This window comes from Ostrea edulis, chromosome 6, assembly GCF_947568905.1.
Source record: "Ostrea edulis chromosome 6, xbOstEdul1.1, whole genome shotgun sequence".
NCBI classification, from domain to species: domain Eukaryota; kingdom Metazoa; phylum Mollusca; class Bivalvia; order Ostreida; family Ostreidae; genus Ostrea; species Ostrea edulis.
The window spans coordinates 80494371-80521778 of NC_079169.1; the positions used below are offsets into that span (position 1 = coordinate 80494371).

Here is a 27408-nt window from a genome sequence, read left to right on the forward strand (position 1 = left end):
TGCTCGGGTTTTAAAAAAAACCACGTGTATTTCATAACACTGGTGTTGAACACGGGTTGGAAAACTTTACTCCACTGATGAATCTGAAGTGAAATGCTTGGGCTAATAAAGTATGTCGCCAATGCCATTCTGGGCCAGAAAGTTCAAATTTATATGAAAGCATCCTGATATAGTGCAGATTCAAGTTTATTAAAATCATGGCCCCCGGGGGTAGGGTAGGGTGACAATAGGGGATCAAAGGTTTACATGGGAATATATATGAAACGTCTTTAAAAATCTTCTTCTCAAGAACCACTGGGCCAGAAAGTTCATTAATTGTAAGCTTCTTGATATAGTGTAAATTCAAGTTTGTCAAAATCCTGGCCCCCAAGGGTAGGGTGGGGCCATAATAGGGGATTCATTTGCCTATAAAATTTTGGTCTGGTAAAATGTGATTTGGTCCAGTAATATCTCAACCATTACTGGACCAAATGTCCAGTAAGTACCAGACCCAGGGAAGCACTGCCATGGGCAAAAAGAATCTGGATTGTGTCTTCAAGGGTGAATTAAGACATTTAAGGAGGGAGGAGTGTAGCAGTTAGCCGGGTTTGATCACTGATGGTACTTAGCTCAGTTGATAGAGCACCTTACTAGAAATTCAGGGGGCCCGGGTTCGAATCCTGGTCTGGTCCGTTGCATATTCTCCCTTCCTGTTACATTTGGTGCCGTGACCAGCCCCTGGAACTGACAGGTGAAAATGCCTGCCAGGGGATAAAGATCCTGGGTTGATGTCTTCAGGTGTGAAGACATTTAAGGAGGTAGGAATGTAGCGGTCAGCTGGGTTTGATCGCCGATGGCCAGATAGCTCCTTTGGTAGAGCACCTGATTATCTAGAGATTCAGGGGGCCTGGGTTCGAATCCTAGTCTGGTCCATTACATTTTCTCTCTACCTGTTACAGTACAATTAAAGTTTGTATGAAATTAGACTATCGGTTCTGGAGAAGATGAAAATTAACATGAAAAGTTAACGGACAAATGGAGGATGACACACAAACGGGGATCAGAAAAGCTCAGGTGAGCCAATAAGTAGTGAACACATAATTATGTGCCCACAATTCATATATTAATTAGACCCTAGCACCTGTGTTTTCCATCACCAATGTCTTTAACAAGGTGTTCTGTTCGAACTACGCCCAACGACAGGGACTTCTTATCCATTTTGTTCTCAGTCGAGAGAGAGAGAGAGAGAGAAATGAAGCCCTGCGTCCACAATACGAGAAATAAGGACTATCAAGTGGACTCTTGAAGTTCATTTGATTCTTGCATATTCTGTATATCTATGACATGTATTACTCTAAATATAAACACCCATGTAACGTAAACACAGCGTGACGCATCAACTTGAAAATTATGCAATGCAATCGGGTTCGGGATAAAAGAATTTTTGATTTTGTCCGCTAGGTGGCGCGCGTTTTCTGAGACTGTCGCAGAAAAAAAGCAGCAGAAAACACAAAACAAAACACGCCCAAATTCCAAGGTGTATTACTGTGTTTTCTAACCACAAGGATATTATTCGTAGTGACTCAGGTAATATATTTCTGTAAATTGTAACAACCATTTATTAGTTATATTTAGCAGTTTCGTCTCTTGCGTTATTTTTAGAAATTTTGTTTTAATTTTATCCTTCAAGTAGCTAACTGTTAGTGTTAACAACACGGTATTGTTCTTAGGTTTATATAGGTTATACCACCGCCCAACCTGTTTTAGTGAAGTATTACTGCTTTTTTTATATAGATCTACAGTAGTGGGAATACTGACAAGTATTCATATTCACCACAGGGTGTCAGTGAACGAAAAACCGGTTACATCTACAAACATATACTGAAGTTGTAGTTTGGCCAGGAGCAAAAGATAAAAATATTAACAAAACTTTTTGAAAAAATTTCAAATCATGAAATGGTGTGTTTTATGGTTCAAGTACAGTATAACCACACTAGTGTTACATAGTGCCCGCTACATGTATAGTGTGTCTTACTCGGACTGCTTTAAGAGGATTAAATAGGCAAGAGGAAGCTTGACAAGGATATTGTCAGTTACAGCTTTGTGTTCTATCATCTATAGGTCAGGACACTCTTTATAAACAACATTTTAATTCCGTTCATAGTGTCAGATAGTGTATTTTAATTCCATTCATAGTGTCAGATAGTGTATTTTAATTCCGTTCATAGTGTCAGATAGTGTATTTTAATTCCGTTCATAGTGTCAGATAGTGTATTTTAATTCCGTTCATAGTGTCAGATAGTGTATTTTAATTTCGTTCATAGTGTCAGATAGCGTATTTTAGCGAAATGCATCGTGTGGTGGTTCATAATTTTCTTGTGACAAGACCTTTCTTTTGGTACCAAAAATTTTTACTTTGGATCTTGATCTACATTTGAGAAGAGTTGGTCTAGGCAATATCATCTGAACTGTTAGCTGTGTTTTTATAAGCATTTTGGTCATAGGCCACTTGTTGATAGTACATGGCCTCCCTGGCCGAGTGGTTAGAGCATCGCACCCAATATCACATGGCCTCTCACCTCTGGTCGTCGCGAGTCCGAATCCCGCTTGCGCCGGTAAGTGAGAAAGTTTCCCAGTTTACTTTTGGAAGGTCAGTAGTCTCTTCCCAGGTACATTGTATCTGGGTTCTCTCTTCCACCAATAAAGACTGGGCGCCACCACATAACTGAAAAATTGTTGAGTGGCGGAAAACACCAATCAATCAATCTCTTTTGTGATTTAGACAAGAGTCATAGGAAGTGAATTATCTAATTTGACATTGTTACATGTATATCTCTATGTTGTAGAAAAACCAAAAATGGCAGGCTGTTGTAATACCATAGCAAGAGGATTGCTGATTTTGTTCAACATCATCTTTTGGGTAACATGTGATGACAAATTTAAATACATGATAGCAATGCCAAAATTTTAAAGATGTGGGGAGCACTTTCAATTTGCCTGCAGTGGCTAATAAAATGGTTATATGAGCTCTAGTGGGACGTCCCTATTGCTTCTTGACTTTGCAATTTCAGTTGCCATTAAAAGAAAGTACAGACTGTAGCAAGTTTATTCAATATTCAGGTAAACATATGTTTTTAGAGTTTGCAATAGCTAGAAACTTTCAACAAAAAGTACTACCGTTTGCATCGCTGTTCATTAAAAGAATCTGCTTACTCTGGTATGTGATCGAAATGATACTTAATTATGTGTCATTTGCTACTGTCTGCCACATTTGATAAATTAAATATGTAATCCATCACTCCAAGGTGGTACCTCTCAGACATGGTGATATACGTGTCATTATTATACACAGAGAAGTAAGACTACCATCTGAAATAGTGTTCATTATGTTCTATCAAGTGAAATTTTCTTGAAATATTCATTTAATTTACATCTCCGTTGGTTCATAGTTCATGCTAAGGTACATGTACCTTGAACATCAGAGTCATGATTGATAATCGGAGTAGATCAAACACACAGAATTTATCTTTTATTTGTTGTCCCTTTAAGCATTTACTTGTGTCCATGAGTTAGTACCTGTAAAATGTTTGTTTGCCCTCACAGAAATAGCACTTGTCCCTTGTATGGTGCTATGGGATTTTTTTGGCCTTTGAATCTCATTAACTGTTTTATAGCCTATGTGTATTCCTCCAGTATAAGCATATCAAAAAGGAATTGCTTTAAAAAGTAGCAAGTGTCAGTCACAGTTGCATTCAATGATGTGGGCTAAGCCATTGTTTGCCATGTGGATGAGGTAGTGCAGTGGCTCCACCTTTTGATACTTCATATGTACACGTAATACCAAAATTAGGAAGTAAGTAGTCTTAAAAGACAGTTATGATATTTGATTTTAAAAATTTGATCATTGAAAAAGCAAGAATGATCTAAGTATTTCCAGAGTTCTTGATATAAACTGTCATTTTAGTGATCTAAATTTTACCAGTCTGAACAATGAAGTTTACTGTTGTCTTTTACAACAAGTATAAAGAAATAAAACAAATATATGATTGATTTGAACATATTTTATTGTATAAGAGTATGTTATACAAAAGGTTTGAACACAAGCTCTTTCAACTTACGGGATTCTCACAAATATATGATACCAGTTATAGCTAACCAATCACAAAGTTTAGTTTAACATTTTGATAATTATCATACCTCTCCCCCATTTAAGCTCACAGGGACGAATATTTGGAGAGGTAATGTCATACTATATGATCAGTCAGTCTATTAAGTATTAAAAGAAGCTTTTAACCCTTCATGATTTAAACTTGCACAGTTGATGTATATATATGGATGAGCACAACTTTGGATGTTGCTACTGACCTATATTTTCCAGATGAGTGATTGGGTTATATAGAACAGGTCTATTTCTCAGTAAATGTAGTTTCTATGTAATTCAAACTTGCATGGATGATTCTTATCAGGCTAGCTAGCATTAATGCATTTTTCACTAAAGTAAAGAAAATTCTGTAGGAGGATTAGATAAGATTAAAGTTTGAAGTCTGTTTAATTAACTATTAACTACATTTTGAAATCTCCCTTTATTCTTTGATATCCTAAAATTTGGATTCGGTTAACTCAATGACTGCGAGTCCTCATTTAAAATATATATGTCAATATGATTCTAATCAGATTGACATAATATTGCTCTTCTTCACAAATTTTAACCCACCTGGAAGACTGATGGTTACTGACAACTTTTGTTTCTCTATGCAATGGTTTTGTATCAAAGGTAAAAATCTATCGCGTCAGATGATTAGAATTTTGCTAAAACATATCTAATATTTAACGTTAAATAAATTGATATTTAATGTAAATTGATATTTTTCAGTTTTAATAGCACATAAAAATTTTTAATTTCTATATAATATTTTCTTCTAAATTTCACCGTCTTATTTTTAAAAAATATAATTGAGACCAAGGGGGGGGGGGGGGGGGGGGAGAGAGAGAAAGACTGAAAACAATAATTATTTTGAATTATATACTTTGGCATTGCTATACATTAATACATACCAATCTTATTCAATCATCGTTTAGAGGGCAGATCGACATGCTACTAAACACACAAATTCCAAAATGCATCTGTACATGTCTGAGTACTGTGGAATCAATAGATTGTGTGTGAGCTTAATTTTCATGGGTATCCTGACCTCACTAAGTTCATTGAAATAGAAAATTTACTATATCCACAAAATTACATGCCAATGAAACTAAAATTTAGATACTCCCTGAAAATTGGCACCTATGAATTTGAATGATTCCACTGTACATGTCCTCTAGTACTACAGTTTTGTATTTGGCTTCCAAGAGAAAACTTGGTTCAGTATTGATTTATTTTATCAGTTTATCTTAGCAAGATAGTATTTCTTATCATTATGTTCTCAAATAACTAGATGTCATCTTTTACAGCTTTCTGGTGCAGCTCTTTTGGGTGTTGGAATCTGGTTCAAAGTCGACAAAAACATCAATTCTTACTTCGATGTGGTCGATGTGGACACACAGGACCCATACTTTGATTACGCCGTGTATGTCCTGATAGGGTTTGGCGCCTTCGTTTTCCTCGTAGGTTTCTGTGGGTGCTGTGGTGCCATCAGGGAGAGCAAATGTTTGCTTGGATTTGTAAGTTTTCTTCTAAACTATTTAACTAATGACCATGAATTACACAAAATGTCAATAAGTAATCCTGTACCATGAATAATGATATTTGGGGTGCAATATCTACATTTATTAAATGAATAAGATTTCATTCCTCTTTGGGTGAAGCAAACATATCACTGCTTAAAAGAAAGTGCAGTATTCACAGTACATTTGCACACAAGTTTAAGTTTTCTTGGGAAGACATTTATATATTTTGTTCCTGATACTCGGATTAGGTAAAGGAAGACTGCTTTGGATTTTCAGATTTATAGTCTTGTTGTTACAGTGTTTTGAGACATGGAATTCTTTAATATTGATATGAGGCTTAAAATAAAAATTGATTTGTTTGATGTACTCCGACCGACCCGTGAAATTTGCCCCGACCCAATCGTTTTTTCCACACTTCGAAATTTTTAATTTTTTAAATTTTTTAAATTTTTTTTGCTTCCTGGAAAGTAGACATTCTTCGAATTAGTTTTAAACTTGATGCCATTTTTTTTGACTACTTGTTTTACAGAATTTTTGTTACACTGTATCAAAATGTTCTTTGGACATCTTTCGGTTCTACTTTCACTTTGATAATGACCATTTGTTAATCCGGGAACTTTTCAAACACTTATCTATATGAACGATCAAATATACCGCATCTCTGCCCCAAATTACCACATTATCTACCAACAAGATAGAACAAGGAGCTACGAAGTCCCCTGTCGAGGCTGATCGTATTTGTGTACAAAAGTTTGAAAGCCATGTTACTTAAATCAAAAATCACATGAGCGCACCAAAATTATGGCGGACCATGAGTCTGCGTTCAAGTTGATGGTCTATATATATTTTTGAAAAAGCATGCATAAAATTTTGATATGGGATTATTTAAATGTTATGACGATTTAATAGGTGAAAGGCACTTTTACTTTGCTCTTAAACTGAGACAAACGAATGGAACATGATCGTCACAACAAACTGAACGATGCGGAGAAGTCGGCATTAAAATTATATTGGGCAATATTAAAACTGATTGTGAATTGCCATCATCATGTAATTCACTTGGATATTCATGGATCACATTTATGTGTTACTATTATGAATGTCGAACCACAAATAGAAGAATCAATTGGTGGTAATAATAAAGGGTGTTAATTTATTTCTTAACAACGGTTTACTGGTAGAGGTCCTCATCCGTGACGAATACAAAACGTCCTGAGAAAATTTCAGAAGACTTTGGAAGATTTATGTGTATAATATACAATGTGTACAAAATGAATGTTCTAAACTCTATTCTGTCTGGCAGCGTTATGTGTTTAATGAAAACATCAGTAAATTTGTAAATCTGATTTCCATGACATTCAAAAAATTTTTTTAAAAAATACCGACCTACCTACCTGACTTGAAAAATGTGGGTCGGAGTACATCAAACAAAAATTTTTTTAATGATGGCCTGATAATGGCACTATCTATCACACACAATAACCTGAGATTGCTTAGAGAGATTTTTATAGAAAATAACGGTAATGCTTGGGCAGTCTATGCGAAAGACATCGGACCGTCGGACCTGACCGATGTGCAGTGCCTCAGGTCCGATGTGTCATTTTTTACACCGGACCGGAATGTCCGATGTCTCAGTATCCGATTTTAAGCTTTATTATTATGACGGGGAGTCATTTAAATGTTTGTTATAAGTAAAAAATATCACACAAATCCAAATACGTAAATGAATGTGATTAAACCGCAAGGGGCGTCTAAAGTATTATGCGGGAGGGATCCCAGGTATAGTATAATAAATAAGATTTCCTTGGTTTTGCATTTTCACGTGTTTCACTTTTTTACATTAGGTTTTTCGGTCTGACAAAATTTGGTTTGGTCCGGTGTGTTCATTGATTACATAGGACCGAATGTCCTGTGTGGTCCAAAAAACTTTCGCATAGACTGCTTGGGTTCCTAAAGTAATGTCTGTTTGTCTATCTGTCTGTCTGTTGATTATGCAGAGGAAGACCCCTTTTGATTTTCAGATTTATCGGGGGGTGGGGGGGTGGTCTGTCAGTTTTCTAGTTTGTTTACTTTTTATTAGCTCAACTGAACTGAAAGCTCTTGAAAGTGAGCTTTTCTGATCACCCATTGTTTATCTGTCTGTAAACCTTTCAAATTGCGACTTCTTCTCTAGAACCACTGGGTCAATTTCAACTAGATTTGGCAAAAAGCATCCTTGGGTAAAGGGATTTCAAGTTTATTTAAATGAAGGGCCATGTCCCTTCAAAGGGGAGATAATCACAAAAATGCAAAAATAGGGTGGGGTTATTTAAAAAACTCCTTCTCAAGAACCACTGGGCCAGAAGAACTGAATTTACATGAAAGCTTCCTGATATAGTGCAAATTCAGGATGGGACCACAGTAGGGGATCAAAGTTTTAAAAGCGAATATGTTGTGAAAATCTTTAAAAATCTTCTTCTCAAGAACCACTGGGACAGGATAGTACAAATTACATAAAGGCTCCTGACATAGAGCAGATTCAGGTTTCTTAAAACCATGGTCCCCGGGGGTAGGATGGGGCCACAAGGGGGGAATCAAAGTTTTACATACTAATACATGTATGTAGGGAACATGTTTAAAAATCTTCTCCAGAACCACTGAGCCAGAAAGTTTACATTTACATGAAAGCTTCCTGACATAGTGCAGATTTAAGTTTGTAAAAATCATGTCCCCCAGGGGTAGGTTGGGGCCACAATAGGGATCAAAGTTTTACATGGGAATATGTAAGGAAAATCTTTAAATATGGGCCCAGGTGAGTGATGTGGCCCATGGACCTCTTGTTTTGTTATTAGGATTACAATTTATTTTCCAAATTTAAATCTTAACAACAAATGATATATTTTTGGAAGAGATCCAATTATCGAATAGGATATATTTACCAGAAACAGGATGAATTAATAAGCTTTGATAGTTTTAGCAGAGTTCTGTTGTCTTTGTTCTTATGTTAATCCTACTGGTGTATTTTCTCGCTATGGCTATGACATATATTTACATTATATACAGATTTAGAATTTGTGTACCAATTATAATTCATCATGATGATCCAAACTTACTAATGTTACTGTGTCTATTTATATAGACTTCCTTATCAATTAATATTAGATGTACAGGAGGAAAGAAAAGCGATATCTATGTATCTCATGGACGGAATAAAAAGGGGCAAAAATCCACATATTAGTAAATTTAATCTAAAATTGGATAGGGAAGTGGTATTGTATTTCATGTCTTAACTCTTTCCCTACCATTGACGTATATACACACTTATTTATTTAGGGTAGATAGGTGTTCAGGATGGAATAAAAAGTATGTAAACTAAGAAAGCAATTGGAGATGTGTTGATATGAAAGCTTACTCATTATTTGTTTATTGGGCAGTGAACTTGTTTACATTTACGTGTCGCTAACTTGAGACTATGTAGTTGTTCGTTGTTTGTTTGATGAACATTATGTCAGTTTATGGAAAATAAAAAGAGTTGCAATATTTTAGATTCTCAGGCAAATAATCATTTAATGGTGATTTTTTGTAAATTAATAGATTTGAATTACCAATAAGCATCATCTGCAAATAACTTTAAAATTCTTATGTTTATCCTTTTTTTATCTTTATTTTGCATTTTTTTCGTGGGCAAGTGTTTCACTAAACTTTCATTGCCTCTAGACATGGAGTAAAATACCCAGTAAAATACCCAGTGTGTGGGAGACAGAAGTGTTGCCTAGCTGCGTAGATGTTTTCATTTCTATTTTCATACACGTAACTATGACAACATTGTGTCACATAGTTAAGGGTGTGGCTGTTTATAGTCTTTTTTTTTATTAAATGTTACACCAAGTCTGACAAAGCATGATCACATTACACATACTACATGATATGAAAACATGCATGATATAGAACTGTCATGATATCTGATTAAATGAGACACCACGTAGGAAGTAAACACATTTTATTACATTGATTCTCTGTTGTGAAATTAAAACTAACTCGGATCAATATGATAACTGTTTTGTTGATATGATGAATGAAGCAATCATTTTATCCTTGGTTTTGTAGTATTGCAGCTCTTAATTTTATATAAGTTATGGTTGCTAAGCGTTCCTCTCCTTAGATTGACTTTAAATGGTTCATCTTTCTTTTGAGACTGCATTTACATATTTATTTAGCTTCAAATGAATATCATCTTAACAAATATCTGAATGATGAACTTGTTCAAAATATTAACTGGATTAATGTAAACTATGTACTGTATATACTCATTTGTAATTTTTAAAAAAATTTTGTGAGGTAAATTTTGGCTGTGACGACTATGTCTGACTTATACATGCTTACTATTGCTGTAATTTTTTTCTTGCTGCACAACTTGCAATATTTGACGGTATTTTTAATGAGTAAATTTCAGTTTATTCATTGGCAAATCAAGAAGAGTTTAGTTTAAATAGGAAAAATAACTATTCTTAACAATTCTGGGATATTATGAATGAAAGTATATTTGATTCAGCTCATTATATTCTTATTTAGTAAATATACAGGATTTTTTAAAATGCAAACACTTCATGAAGAACAAGGTTGATTAGTAATGTTCCTCAGTATTCTGTTTCAGAAACAGTGCACTAGGCATTCACTGCTATCAAATATTTAAATTATTTACCTTTAGTAATCTTTAGGGGGGGGGGGGGGTCCATGTCATTAAACAGACATAGATGCATGCAATATTGTCATTGTCAAACTATTAAAGGGGCATTCACAGTGTTATCAAATACCCATTCATGATTATGATTAAACTAGTGATTTATTTGACTAAGTCTTACCGAAAGGAAAGGCTTATTGCACATGGAACATCTCATAATCATATTAAGAAGCCATTGGCAGTGAACATCTCATAATTTTATTTTTATGACTCCACCCTTTGAAAAAAGAGGGGACATATTGATTTGCACCTGTCGGTTGGTTGGTGTGTTGACCAAGTCTTGTCTGTTCAATATCTGAAAACCCTTTGCTTAACACTAACAGGTACTAAACTTGGTATAGTGGTTGCCCATAGAAAGTGCATGAACCTTATCGATTTTCATGTCAAAAAGTCAAAGGGTCAGTCATTTTGGTCTGTAGACCCAAGTCTTGTCTGCTCAGTATCTAAAGAAACCTTTGCTTGACAGTTACCAAAGTTGGGACAGTGGTTGCCCCTACAGAGTAGATGACTCTTTGATTTTTAGGTCACAAGGTCAAGGGTCAAGATGGTAATCTGTTGAATATCTTGAGAACACTTTGCTTGACAGACATCAAACTAGGAACACTTGTTTCTCCTAAGAAGTAGATATCCCCAATTGATTTTTAGGTCACAAAGGTCAAGGATCAAACAGGATAAAGGTTAGCTGCAATAATGTAGCCCTATCCAATTTTTTTTTATCCTCTCCCTAAAAAAAAAAATCAGAGAGGGCTACATTATTGCAGCTAGATAAAGGTATATGTCAAGGATAATAAATTTTATCCATTAAAGTATTGCAGAGTTCTCTGTCAATGTGACTTTTTTTTATTTAAAAAAATGCCCTCTGTTTGTGTACATTGGATATCCACATTCAATCATGTGACTGTCCCAGTTACCATACTATGGTACATATAGGTGTAAGTTTGTTAACAGCCTTGGGTGTGGCAACACATGTGATTTAAAGTTTTACATGGGAACATTTGAGAACATTCTTTGAAAACCTTTTTCTCAAGAACCACAAGGGTATAAGATGTTGAAGTAACATTCACTCATTCATTCAAGTTTGTTTACACCATAACCCCTCAAATCTTCATGGGGCCACAATTCTAGGGTTTTAATTTTCATATTGGAATATACAGGATAATTCTTGAAAATCTTCTCAAGAACTACAAGGGCATTGTAAGTTTCTATAATTGATATGAAACCTTCTCCTGAACTGTAGATTCAAGTTTATTTTACACTATGACCCTAGATAGGGGTACTTTAGAATTTTCTTAAGAACCACACAGATATCTACAATATACATACATGTAATCATCAGTTATAACATTCATGAATCTGGTGTTGCTCAATATCATATGTGATCACTGTTTCCATAGGAAAACATACTGAAATTATTCATTTGCTTGTGTTGTTCAACAAATGAGAAAAATCGGCTGAATCATTACGTCATGTACACACAAAATTCATGCTTTACTGTAGAATATTTGATTTATCATGCACTTTGCAATCTTTGTTCTTTCACATTCTTAGGCTGTTCTGAATTCTACCCTAGGTCACCTTTTTTTTTAAGGCCAAAGTAATGCTTGTACAATTATACTGCCATCAATTAATAGATCGTTAACACTGTTGTCTCTTTCAGTATGTCTTCTTCTTGATGCTCATCATTGGTGGAGAAATTGCAGCTGCCGTCTTGGGATACATTTATAAAGATAAGGTAAGTGCTTGACAGCAGAACTGTATACAGGGAAAGGACTAGTCTAGGTGTCGCTCTATAGTCATTGTTTGGTCTTGCAATATAATTATTGATCCCCTACTGGCAAAGCCAAAGGGAACTACAAATTTCCTTTCCGTCAGTCACAACTTGGTTTTCTGGACTTGTTTTCTCCATACTTTAATTCAAGAAGTTGTAATTATGTTTCCCAAATGAATGCATTGAGCATCTGTAGTATAGGGCTGATGTGCTGCGCACCAATTTAAAGTTCATCAGACGGAATGATGTGGCAGCCATCTGATTTAAAGGTGTAGATATTTGGCCACCAAGAAGAACAAGGTACCATTCAAATTCCGAAAGCCCACAGAGTTCTGCACACAGTTCGACACTGAAGTTATTAGCAATGGCGTTCCACCACTGTTCTCGTATGCAGGCGGTACTTGGACATGAACAAGACGAATGACAGAAAACATCCGTGAACGAATTACCACATAAATGAACAAGGCCATTTACATGCATACCTGTGTATATTTTGCGTATGAATTTGCAAAGATCAATGTTAGCTAATTTCCAAATTGTCGCAGGTTTTATAGCTGAAAATATTTTTCTGAATGAATGGAAATCTGGACTGTTCATCCTCAATTGTCGCTGGTCTTGGGGATACAATGATACAGTATTTCTGTTGTCAAGCCATGTACTTAAATAATTGGTAAGATTGTATGTTTGTAAGGTTTTAATAACGTCTGGAATAAAACCATATTGGACTTCTGATAGGTTTTGCCAATATGAAAATAATCGGGTCAAGTATATTTTCTATATTATGAAAAATTTTCTCTTGTAAATTGAACGATGTGGTTAACAACCTAGATATTTTTGAAAACCATGTTGAGCATTTGGGAAATGTTTTGATACAAGAGTTGAATTTGAGATATGAGATAGAATTATTTTCTCAAGTATTTTAAAAAAGCAGGGCAAAAGAGATATAGGCCTGTAACTGTTACATGCGGCTTTCGATTTGTCACCACCTTTGTATAATGGAACTATTAAGCCTTGCTTCCATTCATGGGAATATTACCGCAGGGTTTGACTGCATTGGACATTTTCAGAAGACAGAGAGGAAGAATTTTACCTCCGTGAATAATATTTTCATTTGTTAGTGAATCATGGCCAGGTGCTTTCCATAACTTTAGATTATTTATAATTGGTGTATGTTCTTCCAGTTTTATTTTACCACCCGGTAAGTCACTAACATCAACCTCACATTCTTTTATAATGTTGCTAATATTATTCTCAACTTCATATTTAAAGTTAAAATCAAAATGTTCTTCTTCTAAAGGACTATAAATTTTTTCAAAATAAGAAGCAAAGACTTTTGCTACACTATTTGGGTCATTATGAATCTGACCATTGTTGTCTTCTATTTCGGGATAAATTCTAGAGGTTCGGGGTTTTCTGCGTTTGGCTAATTTCCAAAATAGATGTATGTCACATTCTGCTATATTGTCAAGGTCACAGTAAACCTTACACATGTATTTTCCATATTCTTCATTTAGAGCGTTACGAAACAGTTGCTTTGCCTTTTATAATCTCGATATGGTGTAAAGTTCATACCACGAGGACATCCTTAGATATCCATACATGACGTTTATATAAACGTCTAATTGTGTGAAGTTCCAGTGTTTTTTTTGGTTTTTATAAAATAGGGGGTCATTTTGACCCTCTGGGGTAAGTATCAGGGGGTCATTTTCAAATAGTGGGGGTCATTTCTTGTGCACCATAGTCAGTGTAAATAAAAACACAATTATAAGTGCTCAGTTTATTTCCTTTCTCTAATATTTCCTCCTTTTTACTTTTTCAGTAAAGTTGTTTGTGCCATTTTCAATAAGTTTTCTTTTAACTCGTTCACATTGCCTATGTACAAAAGAATCCGTTTTTCGGTCATATATTAACCACGTGTACTCGGTTTGATTAAAATTCCAGACTGATTTGCTGACCACAGTCGAAGTTGAACTTGGAGTCGTAGTCGTTTTATTATTATTGACGTCTTCTACTGAATCTTCCGAGATTTTGGTAGATGATTTACTAAATCCATGCCGAAGTAGGAAAGAAATTGTACCTTAGGCGGGAATGAACAATAATTTGACAACTCGCTCATCGGACAATTCGCTGACCAACTGACGAACAAGTTGACTTCATTCAGGTGAATTTAAGGTAAAAATCTGAGGAGTACCAATTAATATCCGAGGAGTACCAATATAAGAAAACAAACATCTGTTTATCCATGTTATCGAAACAGAGCATTAAAACATCGGCATTAACGGGGAAGGGGGGGGGGGGGTGGGGGGGGGGGTCCCCCCGACTGTGCATCATTTTGATGAAGTAATTTTTTTCAGGGGGTCAAATGAAATTTTTGTGCGTAAATTTTGCACATGTGTGTTAACGGAAACCCCGAGTTCTTTAACAACTTTTGTCCATAGTGTCATAATTCTGGTTCTAAATCATTTTCATGAAATTGAATTGAACACCTGTGTTGCAAGAAGATTTATGCAAAAAATGCTATTAATTTTGTTAACAAATGTATAACTGGAATTTGATGGACAAATATCGCCTATATCATTTGTAGTTCTTTATACAAACATAATTCTAAGAGTTGCATCTTACATACTTTGCAAAGTTGACCCCAATGTAAATTATAATGTAGCTCATACCTTATAATTTCTTCTTTTCAAAACAATGCTTTATATATGTTGGGTCAAAATATGCATGAAGTTAATTTAACAATACATGTATGTTGATATAAATGTGGTTTTGAAACATTTATAAGGGAAATTTTTCAATATTTAGTGATAATGATAAATCTGGTAGTCTGTCTGTCTGTAAACTTTTTAGCTCATCTGAACCGTAGGCTTAAGTGAGCTTTTCTGATCAAAATTTGTCCATTGTCTGTCGTCGGTGTCGGCATTGTAAACTGTTCACATTTTCATCTCCTTCTCCAGAACCACTGGGTCAATTTTAACCGAACTTGGCACAAAGTATCCTTGGGTGAAGGGCTTTCAGGTTTGTTCAAATGAAGGACCATGCCCTCTTCAAAGGGGAGATAATCACAAAAATGCAAAATTTGGGTAGGGTCAGTTAAAAATAGTCTTAAGAACCACTGGGTCAGAGGAGCTGACATTTACATGAAAGCTTCCTGACATAGTGCAGATTCAAGTTTGTTCAAATCATGGCCCCCGGGGGGTAGGATGGGGCCACAATAGGGGGGTCAAAGTTTTACATAGAAATATAATGGGGAAATCTTTAAAAATCTTCTTCTCAAGAACCATTGAACCAGAAGAGCTAAGATTTACATGAAAGCATCCTGACATAGTACAGATTCAAGTTTGTTCAAATCATGGCCTTCAGAGGTAGGTTGGGGCTGCAATAGGGACTAAGGTTTTACATCCAAAAATATATATGGAAAGTCTTCAGATTTGGGCCAAAGTGACTAAGGTGAGTGATGTGGTCCATGAGCCTCTTGTTATATTTTTGCCTTCTTCTCCAGAACCAATGGGCCAATTTCAACCAAACTTGGCACAAAGTATCCTTGGGTGAAGGGCTTTTAAGTATCTTTTAATGAAGGGCCATGCCCCCTTCAAAGGGGAAATAATCACAAAAATAGGGTGGAGTCATTTAAAAATCTTCTCAAGAACCACTGGACCAGAAGAGTTGAAATTTACATGAAAGCTTCCTTACATAGTGCAGATTCAAGTGTGTTCAAATCATGATCCCTAAGGGGCAGGATGGGGTCACAATAGGGGATCAAAGTTATACATACAAATGTATAGAGAAAATCTTTAAAAATATTCTCAAGAACCACTGGACCAGAAAAGCTGAGGTTTACTTGAAAGTTTCCTGGCAGATTCAACTTTGTTAAAATCATTGTACCTGGGAATAGGATGGGGCCACAATAGGGGATGAAAGTTTTACTTACAAATATATAGAGAAAATGTTTAAAGATCTTCTCAAGAACCATTGGGCCAAAGAAGTTTACATTAACATCAAAGCTTATTCCTGACATAATGCAAATTAAAGTTTAAAGTTTGTAAAAATCATGTCTCTCCCCCCCCCCCCCCCCCCCCCCCCCCCAGGGGTAGGTTGGGGCCACAATAGGGATCAAAGTTTTACATGCAATTATATAGAAAAATCTTTAAAATAGGCCAAGATGACGCGGGTGAATGATGTGCCCATGAGCCTCTTGTTGTTACTGTGATACACTGTAAATAGCTTTGAATTTGATCATAGTTATTCTTTTAGCTGCAGAACTGTTACATTCTCTGGTGAGGAATTTTGGGATTTTGCAATATTTTTGCTAGAGAACCATCTTTTAAATTTTGCAGCTTGGTTAATATGAAAAAAAATTGTGGTTTTTTTGTCTATATCAATTTTTAAAATGGGCATTTGCTGTCAGTTTGTTACCAAAAATTGAATTCAATGAAAATTGCTCTATGTCATATGTTTCAGTAATAACACCAGTATTTAATTATTTCAAACACTTTAATATAAAAGCAGGTACATAATATTTAAACTTGTTGATTAAATTATGATTGTCTTGCAAGACAATAATTCTTCCTTAGATAACAGATTTTAGTAGTTTTATTAAGCTTCTTTTGTTTTTGTACAAAATAAATGTTTTTATTAATCATTAATATATATTCCTTTGTCATTGACTGACATTGCGATATTTTGAGAGAGAAAGGTTGCCATCACTTTCACAGCTAATGCCCCTTTAAGTACTTTTAAATTTGTGTGTAATTCATTCTCTGTTAATATTAGAACTAGGTAACATTTACTGTAATTTTTTCATGGATGTGGTTTACAACAAAAACTAAAAATTAGAATATAGCATAAATCGGTATTGTATACAGTACTGTATAATACTAATATATACATGTGGATACTGTAGAAGTACTTTTTTCCGCACAGTATTACTTTACGCTATGTACGCGGTCACAAATTTTCCATGGAAATTTATCTCGGCGTACTTAAAGTAAATGAAAGACATTAAGTGGCAATCTAAGAAATCCGCCCAATTTTCTACCCGCGGAATCAACATAAATTGTGATTCCGCGGACTTATGAACCCGTGGAAAAAAGTACGTTTACAGTATTTGTATTGATTGGCAGCGAGATGTTCACAATATCTGTTTTTGGTGACAAATGCTAGGTACATACACCTACACATGTATATACATGCTCTAAGGATTTAATATCATGCCCTTCAATGTAATTGAATGCTGATTGCTCTAGGAGGATACAAAATGCTGTAGCTGCAATGATGGGGCACAAAGTACTCCCCAATTTCTGGGAGAAAATGTCAGAATGTCAAAACTCGGGAAGGTTTTGATAATTGCTGCTTGAAATACTTAGTAGTACTAAGACAATGTGTAGAGTTATTTTTCAATGTGAACAACTTCAGTAAATGTTGTCTACCATTCAGTTACATTATAAACACCGTGGATAAGGTTTCAGTCAGATGGATCATATTTCAATTATCTGTAGTCTGTTATGAGAATTGTTGGGTGTGGCATTTTTTTAACATGAAACTTGGTCCTTGAACACTGACAGTTATTGATTGATAACAATAAATTTCCCATCTACCATCTGTATTTGATTGCTCTGATAAGGTGGTCAATGAGCATGATATCATGTGATGAGCTACACAAACCAATATACACACAGCTTTCTGACACATTTGACATACATCACCTGTTAGGTGTAAATTATACATTTGCTTGTTATCTTGGTGGCGGCTGACTTTGTCTAATATTTTTTTGTACTCATACCTGAATGTAATAGCAACAGCTATTCATTGTATTTCAATGCCAATAGACTTCTTGTTGATATCTTTTTGGTCTGTCTGTAACTTTCACCTTGGTCATAATTTTTTTGAAGTATACAAGATATTTACTTCATTCTTGGTGAACTGAAAGGTGAGGTCAAAATCATTGCAATGTGACTGTTAAAGGTCAAGGTCATTCATTAATGTCCAATATATCACAGTTGATAACTGTAACCATATTCGAGGGCAGTGTGTTTTACAAACATAAATTGTCTGTAACAGTTGCTTGTAATATTCATGTCCTAATAGGATATGTATATATATATATATATATATATATATATATATACAAAGTCCTTGATAAGGAAAGGTCAAGGATCACAGCTGTTTGGAACACACAAAAATATGTGATGATGTCACAATGCAAAACTGGTCAGACAGATTTTGTGTCACTTACTGAGCTTGTAGAACAGCTAAGGATCATCTGTCCACCAGTGTCTTGGGTAAGGTCATACCTTTACAATAGGTAGCTATGTGCGTCACCTATATATTGCCAAGAAATACCAGAAGTTCAACTTCAAATTCCATGCAGTTGATGGTATTGCTATGAACGTGTGTTATGGTTTCTTCATTTTTCCATGCAGTTGATGGTATTGCTATGAACGTGTGTTATGGTTTCTTCATTTTTCCATGCAGTTGATGGTATTGCTATGAACGTGTGTTATGGTTTCTTCATTTTTCCATGCAGTTGATGGTATTGCTATGAACGTGTGTTATGGTTTCTTCATTTTTCCATGCAGTTGATGGTATTGCTATGAACGTGTGTTATGGTTTCTTCATTTTTCCATGCAGTTGATGGTATTGCTATGAACGTGTGTTATGGTTTCTTCATTTTTCTATGCAGTTGATGGTATTGCTATGAACGTGTGTTATGGTTTCTTCATTTTTCCATGCAGTTGATGGTATTGCTATGAACGTGTGTTATGGTTTCTTTTCATTGAATGCCCATTTCCATTATTTCTGTGGTTGTTACTGATGACAAAAACAAGTTTCAGTAAATCAACACATTCTGATAGCCATTCATCAACACATTCTGATAGCCATTCATCAACACATTCTGATAACCATTCATCAACTCATTCTGATAGCCATTCATTAACTCATTCTGATGAATGGGAAGTTTGTAATATATGCATGTATATGTATAAATGTCCTCTCTGTGCAGGTGGAGACCGAGGTGAATGACCTTCTAAAGCAGACCATGAACATGTATAAAGTGAAGAAGAACATGAGAAATGCCTGGGACTTCGTGCAGATTGAGGTGGGCTGTTGTATCATGTTGCATGGTTTAATAATTTTTCTTATAGATAGTACCCAGTCTTTTACTGAGCTTTTAAAAACCTGGCCAGAAGGTTATAAAAGTTTAAGAATATGTACTCAAACTCATAATGAGACGCAGGGCTTAATTGACCGTATTTTGGTACAGGGTCCGGTACCATTTCAATTTGGGAATTTTATGTCGAAAAACTGATATTTTGGGAAAATTACTTCAACAAAAAAATAATGCCTTGTAGGTAGAAAAAGAAAATGCAGTCATTTATATATTGGGATTAAAGGTATACATGCTCCAAGTTTTATGTTGGATATAAATAAAAGTTAAGGGTATTGTGTAAATAAAGGGGGGGGGGGCTTGACTCATTTCGTTATGTGCTTATATAGAACAAGCAAGTAGGAATGAATGGACCCACGGGTGATGGAGAGAGGAACGAAGCATAATCAACCGTGGGTTTCCAACGATGTATTTCATTTAGATAAGTGAACTTTATCCATCGTATTAAATAACTCATTCCCAAGATTGTTGCAGATTCTACGTAACACATACTGATGTCATTCTTACTATGTGTGTGAGATGATAATTTGTGAAATTTTCAATCAGAATTTGGGAGAAAACAATCAATTTTAAATTGGGACTGGGTCCTTTTACCAGACCTGCCTGCAAGGATATTAAGCCTCGAGATGTCACCAGCCCTGAAAGTTTTAAATCTTTTATGTGTACCCCATACTTTTAACACATCCCCAGTACTCCAAACCACACTCAATATTCCACTCTAATTCATGCTTAACTTATGAGTATGGCTTCGGGATCAAGGATTATGGGGTTGAGTATGGCTTCAGAGCAAGGATTATGGGGATGAGTATGGCTTCGGGATCAAGGATTATGGGGTTAAGTATGAGTATGGCTTCGGGAGCAAGGATTATTGGGTTGAGTACGAGTATGGCTTCTGGATCAAGGATTATGGGGTTGAGTACGAGTATGACTTCGGGATCAAGGATTATGGGGTTGAGTACGAGTATGGCTTCGGGAGCAAGGATTATGGGGTTGAGTATGAGTATGGCTTCGGGAGCAAGGATTATGGGGTTGAGTATGAGTATGGCTGTGGGATCAAGGATTATGGGGTTGAGTATGAGTATGGCTTCGGGAGCAAGGATTATGGGGTTGAGTATGCATGGAGTACGTACTCAGAACATTTTATAACCTCCAGGCCAGGTAAACGAATGTGCATTTCTTAATTTAGAAATTCACAGAATTTGAAAAATGTGTAATAGAAAGGTTATTTACTGAATGTCAGGAAATATCCTGCCTTCAGTCTTTGCTTAGAAGCAAATGTAGCTAGCTTGGTTTGCTTTACTGCACATAAAACTTGACCAAGCATATTTTCTGATACAGTATTTAGTCAACATCTGAAACTTAATGTACATTTTCAGTGTAGTATGTAAAATTTCAGATGAAAGTTGATTACCATACTGATTGACAAGATACTAAATAATTAACTCACAATGAAGCTGAATTTACCATAGTATAAGATTGGTTAGATACTAAATCATTAACTCACAATGAAGCTGAATTTAGTATAAGATTGGTTAAATGTTAAATCATTAACTCACAATGAAGTTGAATTTAGTATAAGATTGGTTAGATATTAAATCATTAACTCACAATGAAGCTGAATTTAGTATAAGATTGGTCAAATGGAGATTAGATGAATGAGTCAGTTCTAAGTACATAGTACATGTATCATATCCTGAATATTATTTCAAATTATTACAGCTGAACTGTTGTGGGGCGGAGTCTCCTGACACCTGGAAAAACTTGAGCATCCCATATAATGGCGAGGTAGTTATTGTCTGTAATGTTCATTTCCTGAAGTCATCAGGTGTACTGCATACAGGGAAAATTCCACCTAGACTTTGAATAAGAGTGAATTGAATGAAATTAAAATGGTGGCCAAAATTTTCCTTTTTCTTACTCTGTGAAATTTACACCAGTAACGTAGGTGATTGTGACCCATTTTGTTTTTGTGTAGGATGTGCCATTTCCTTCAACGTGCTGTGTATTGAAAGACAAAGAGAAAGCCATTGATGATCTGGAAAGTGCATTGCCAATGAATTCAACTGCATGTTTTGGCAAAGAGGATGGTTATTTTCATTCAAAGGTAAGTATACTGTTTTCATTAATTGATATTAAGAAATTTGTTCCTCATCGAAAATAAAAATTCATTCAATAATAGATGGACATGTTATGAAAAAATAAGATATTCATATATAGAGGATGATTATTTTGTGTTTTTCATTTTAAAAATCATTTCAACATGGTAGTGTTATAATTTTAGAAACAATATATAAAAGTATGACATTAATTTCCTGAAGTATGAACTCATTCCGGGGATCTCTATTACAGGGGTGTGTTGATGGATTGAAAGACCTAATAGCCAAATACAACTGGATTATATTTGGAGTTGCTATTGGAATTGCAGCTCTTGAGGTATTTTTTCACAAACCAAATGTTCCAGTCATTGATCTTAATAAAAGTTTAAAATTGAACTTTATTTCATCAGAATTCGTGAATTCTGGTCTGATATTTTTGTTTCCACTTAATTAGCCTAGATTTAATTCTCTCAGAATCAATTTACCAAAGACAGATAACTTTATCTAAGTTTAAATTTTTGAAAAATGCATTCTATTACTTCATTTGAGAATAAATTAAGATGTTCCTAAATTCTGTAGACTCTAAAGATTAAAGAACATCATAAAATTTTTTAGGATGTTTTAATTGTGTTTTTAGTTTATTTCTACAACATTTCTAATTGTTACTGAAATTTCCGTTGAAAAAAAGTTTGTATATACTAGTATTTATGTAACATGGCACAACTTCATTTGTCTGTCAGTTCATTGTTGGTTAAAACCATCGGTTTCATTAATCTGTAAAATGATACAATATTCTTTCATGTGTTGATAAACCTTTACACAGCAGGGTTAAGGTGTCCCGAGTAAAATAACAAGTAATAACAGCATATTCATATAAAAGTAAAATTCTTTCAAGTGTCGCATATTTTTAGTAAAAATCGTTTGTCAATACATTAACAAACATCGTATCACGTGGGGAAATCCTTTGCTTACCTATTACGTCGTCATACAAGTGACGTAGAGCTATTTTTATCCGCTAGACTTTTAGTTGTTTATCACCTCGGTACAGGTGAAAGATGCACTCAATTCATTTGCAGCTTGGGCTTGATATGTCAACATTAATATGGTAAATTTAAAGAGTGATACGGATCGGTACAATATCCTCTCAAATATAGCAATTTCCATAATCTCAACTCAAATGTTGGGCATTTTCCACATTCACATCCAAATCATATCTAAACGAGGCAAAATGTTGTACCTTCCGTATCAAAATCCTAAATCTGCAACTAGTTACCTTTCTGAATATGCCTAGGTTGAAATAAAATATCGTCATCTTTCACCTGTAACGAGTCGATATGTACATGCGTTGGTTTTCTTTATTCCAAATGACTATACACATCAGGGGCGATATCAAGGTCACAAAGTGATGTAAAGATTACTTTACAGTCTTTCGTGCACATATTATATATAAATATATGAGACTTATATATTATCGAAGAAATTTGGGGGGGGGGGGGGTCATCTGTCAAACAGATTAAAACACATACAGCTTGAACACTAGATAACGGCAATAAATAGCGAGAAAATATTATGACATTTTCCCCGCGATACAACTATAGACCTGTACGTCGTGACGTACTTTTATATTGTGACGTCATATAGTATGAAGTGCACCGAGGTACATTTTATGATGTTTGTTTAACTTTACTCGGGACACCTTAACCCTGCTGCGTAATATATGACAAAATGATATTTTTTATAAAAGGATTAAAACAAGTCTTGAAAATTTCTCTTTCCAGGTCGTAGGCATTATATTTGCCATCTGTGTTTGTCGGGAAATCAATAAAGACTAGTGCTGGATGGGTATCAAGTTTTTCACCAAACCAATATGCTATTAGTATCACCAAAAACCTTTACATGTAATTATAATTATACAATAAGCTTTAAAAGAAGAAATGAAGATCTTATCAATGTAATATGAACTCCTGAAATATTTTCTAATTTAGCAGCCAGAGTGGCTGTTTGTGATAATGTGACAGGATTTGTTATTGTGTAAGCTTTAAGTATCCTGATGAAAAATCTGTATCACTCTTGTGTGATGGGTGTATATGGAAGTAGAAGACCATTCCAAGTTTTAAATTCTATGTATTCTGGTTTTGGTCCACTATTGGGATTGAGTCATCATTTCATGAAAGTTAACACCTTCTTGTTTGTACACCATTCTGCTATATGTTTTACTAGAACTGTGTACAGTCTTATTGGTTTCTTTAATTTTCACTAATTTTGCCAGAGTAAGGTCACACTATGAAATTCATATTATTGTGAAAATAACCCACTCATGGTATTAATATAGAATGGACATAAAATCCCATGAAAAGAAATTTTTAAAATAACCAGAAAGGAAAAGAGTCAGATTTGAAAATGTGTTGAAAATCATTTTTGATACACAAGTCAAAACCTCTCATTATTTCCATTACATAATATCCGTTTATCGATGAATTCAAAGGAAGGAAAACATGGAATGGTCTGAACTTTTCCCAGGGTGAAATATTACTTGTAGTTATTGGTGTTTTTTTTCTGTTTTGCTAGTGACTTTGAAATCCTGTAATGAAGAAATTGTAATAATTTTCGGGGCAGTTTGCATCTTTGCTTTGTCATTTTTACACCTTCATGTGAAGATAGATGTTCACACTGATTTGAAAATCATTCCAAATGTACATGTCATATTTTTAGAAGACATATGGTGTCAATAAGTGGGTAATATCAGTAGTAGACATTAGTGCCTTTAGATAAGTGTTTCCTAGTTCTCATTCCCTCGGCATATATTTTAGTACTAATTGAAAAGAAATATTTTCTACAATGGGATTTATTTTTCTGTTGTTTAATTAATTAAAAATTCAAATAATTTTGGAAAATCACTGATATGACTTGTATATTTATATGTGTGTAACAAGATTTATTTGACTGATCAAAATGATATTTGGTGTTGATAGTACATACATACTGTACTTGTAATTGATTGTGAAATTTTTTTTTAATCAATCATCATTATCAGTGGATTGATTTTAATTAGAATTCATCATCATTTCATCACGAGGTATTGTATTTTCAATTATGTATCTTGTGCTTTGAGTAAGCCTGAACAGCCTCGCTATATTGTTATTATTTGATATATAATCGTTGTTAAAATGTTTGTTATCAAATGTTTGATGCAAAACTAGGTTGTTGAAAAATTTGTAGTTTATATGAATATTAAAACACGCAGTATTTTATTATATAATCTATATTTTAAATTTTGATATTTCAAATTATTATTGAGAGAAAAAGAGTGTATTGAAGAGAGAAAAAGGCCAATCAAAATAAATTCTGTTTCTCATAATCTGCTCCTCTAGGATATTGGAGTCTATAAGAAAATAAATGAATAAAACCTACATAACCATTAAAAAATTATACATGTACTTGAATATTTTTAGGTTTGACAGTTTTGAAGATGAGAATTTAAAAGTATGGATTAGTAAAGATAGAATCTCGACAAGTCTTTTTTATTGTCATCGCATCCTTTGTGGACTTGATTGTTGGATGCAAGTTAAAAAGATAATTTCTCTGTGAAGCATTTTCAAAATTTTTCACTCACTTTGGCATAGCTTTAGAAAAATGTACCCAGCTGATGTAGAATTTCTTTTGGTCGGCCTAATACATGCTTAAGTGCAGTGGACTCCTCTTGCAACGAGATCAACTTGATCCTGGCAAAAATTCTGTATCAGTATTTTGTTTTTACATAATGTAAAGGGCATGTTGTATTGTTTTGTTTATATCTCGCTATCAAAATGTAAAATTACCTTAATATACCTGTGTATCTTCTGCAAGTTATCATTTCTAAGTGTAAATTTTACCAGTCAGTTGTAGAAAAAAAGGTAAAAATCATTGTACACTTATGGCGGGGAAGTACATGTATTTATATCAAATGTTTTTCTTGACCTAAATCCAACACCAATGTGAAACTTCTACTCTGTATTTTTAGAAATTTTATAATACCGTGTCAAAAGTGCTTAAAATGATATCAAAAAATTCACTTACAGATTTGACTTCTAGATACATGTAAATTAGTTATGCTTTATATGAATTCACAATGGATCTCGTTGTAAATGGAGTGAAGTATACTTATCTGTTGACAATAAATATAAAACTTTTTTTTCCCTATGATATTCAGTATTTATTGATTTTGTACCAATGTTCCGACTTATAGTTTACACATGTTTGAAGATATTGTATATCAAATTTTGGCTTTATAATTTTATACATATATTTAAAAGTTTAGTAAGTTTAAAAAAAATAATTTGTTTTGAAATTGTTCATCAATATCATCCAGCATTTTATTATGTGATGATTTAGACACTGTTAGTTTGTTTTTGTATCTAGGATGACTGGATCCCTAACAAGTACATGTATTAGAATACAGTGTAAGCTTCACTGGCATGCACTGCACAGGGTACCATATGACAAGGTTACATGAATTTGCTAGAAGTATAGATTTGATGAGAACCTCTTGATAGTGAATCTCTGTGGTCATGTCTTTGTGTTCACACTTCTGCTCTGCTACATGTATCAATATTTGTAAGCTCCCTATATACTGTTCTTAGTGCTGTCCCAAAACTATTTTGCAATGATCCTCTATCTAGTTCGAGCATCAGTTTACTCTGGTTTTAAAGAAAGATTGTACAGGTTAGGTTAACAAGGGCAATTATTTCCGAGACAAGTGATATACATGTATATTGATCTTTCAGGAACTGAACAAAGAAAGCTAAGGTTGAAAAAGGACTAGTCATTATCTTAATATAAACAATATGAAAATTGTCTTTCAAGAAATTCCATTCTACATACAATATGAATACCTACCTCTTACTTAGGCTGGGAAAATATGCCCCCTTTTTAAACACGTAACTTTATTTTTACAAAGAGAAAAGCCGGGTATATTTTGAAAAAAACTAGTCCAAGTTATAGTATGTATTGGGTTGAAGTTAAGACCTCTGTGTGTCTTTGAAGAACCAAGGTTCGTTTGCATTCTGTAATGAAATGTTATTGGTTTGGAGATATGCTGTAGATATTAGCTCTAGGTGTTGATTCTTTGTGTTTTGTATGCTAAGCCTTGCATATGTTCTCGTAAATTTTTGTCCCTTTTCGATTTAATTTGGATGCCTTGCACATCTTTTGAAGACAGTGTATTGTCTGACCATATCTTGAGAGCTTGACAGTCCATGACTAGCAGATTTTTATGTCACCTACAAAACTTTCCTTCCTGAGTGTCGCCAAATGCATTTAAAGATATTTAATTTCCCTGCCAGATGAAACAACAGGGTATGCCATTGCTTTTGAGGTGTCATTTAGGTATTCCTTAACCCTCTGTCTGTATCACAGTCTAGAACTTTGTAACTGTTGGAGCTTGGGCTTCAGTATTTTGTATATGCATTCTGTATGAGAGGTTAGACATGTTTATTGGAACACCCTAGTGGCGAGAAAAGGTTATATGTCGGGGTGATTTCTACTGTGCATACAATATGAGAACCCCTGAACTGGTTGTAATCAGACTTCATAGGCAGGTTAATCATGGATGATAGGTAACCCCTGTAGATTTCACAGATTAAAATGCTGAAGTTGACCACATATTCGCTTCAATTTTATTTTGGGAGATATACCCTATAAAATTAGTAAAGTCTGTTGAATGGACATGATCAAGAAAAAAACCGAGTTGTTTAACCCCCCCCCCATCCCCGCCATGAACATGATTATATAAACCATAAAAATTTTAAACCCTTGAAAATAAATGATTCTGCACAGTCGGTATAGGTGTTTAATTTTGGGTGTATTTTTATGTATTGTTCCAATCGTGAGATACCAGTAGATCGTACATAATGCACCATGTAACTGTCACTGCATGGAATTCATACCATAACTGAAACTGTTTGATTTACAGGGATATCCTAATTGTTGCTACCTTTGGCATGCAGTGTAGTGTTTTACTTGGTCAGGGCGC

At 34.5% G+C, this 27408-nt stretch overlaps 1 protein-coding gene across 2 annotated transcripts in view; it reads left to right on the forward strand.

Moving 5' to 3' along the window:
* The first annotated feature begins 1413 nt into the window (after positions 1 to 1413).
* LOC125645696 (CD9 antigen-like) overlaps positions 1414 to 27408 on the forward strand; it is a 27064-nt gene continuing 1069 nt past the window's right edge. The window contains exons 1-9 of one of the 2 annotated variants that reach the window (XM_048871474.2): positions 1414 to 1566; positions 2826 to 2899; positions 5431 to 5640; positions 12024 to 12098; positions 19138 to 19233; positions 21022 to 21087; positions 21278 to 21406; positions 21652 to 21735; positions 23177 to 27408. The exon at positions 23177 to 27408 is cut by the window's right edge and continues 1069 nt beyond it. In XM_048871474.2, coding sequence (XP_048727431.1) covers positions 2837 to 2899; positions 5431 to 5640; positions 12024 to 12098; positions 19138 to 19233; positions 21022 to 21087; positions 21278 to 21406; positions 21652 to 21735; positions 23177 to 23230 — 777 coding nt within the window. In that variant the 5' untranslated portion in view covers positions 1414 to 1566; positions 2826 to 2836 and the 3' untranslated portion in view covers positions 23231 to 27408. Of the gene's footprint in view, positions 1567 to 2825; positions 2900 to 5430; positions 5641 to 12023; positions 12099 to 19137; positions 19234 to 21021; positions 21088 to 21277; positions 21407 to 21651; positions 22074 to 23176 lie in introns of those variants that run through there. The other variant, XM_056140935.1, reaches the window with a different exon arrangement.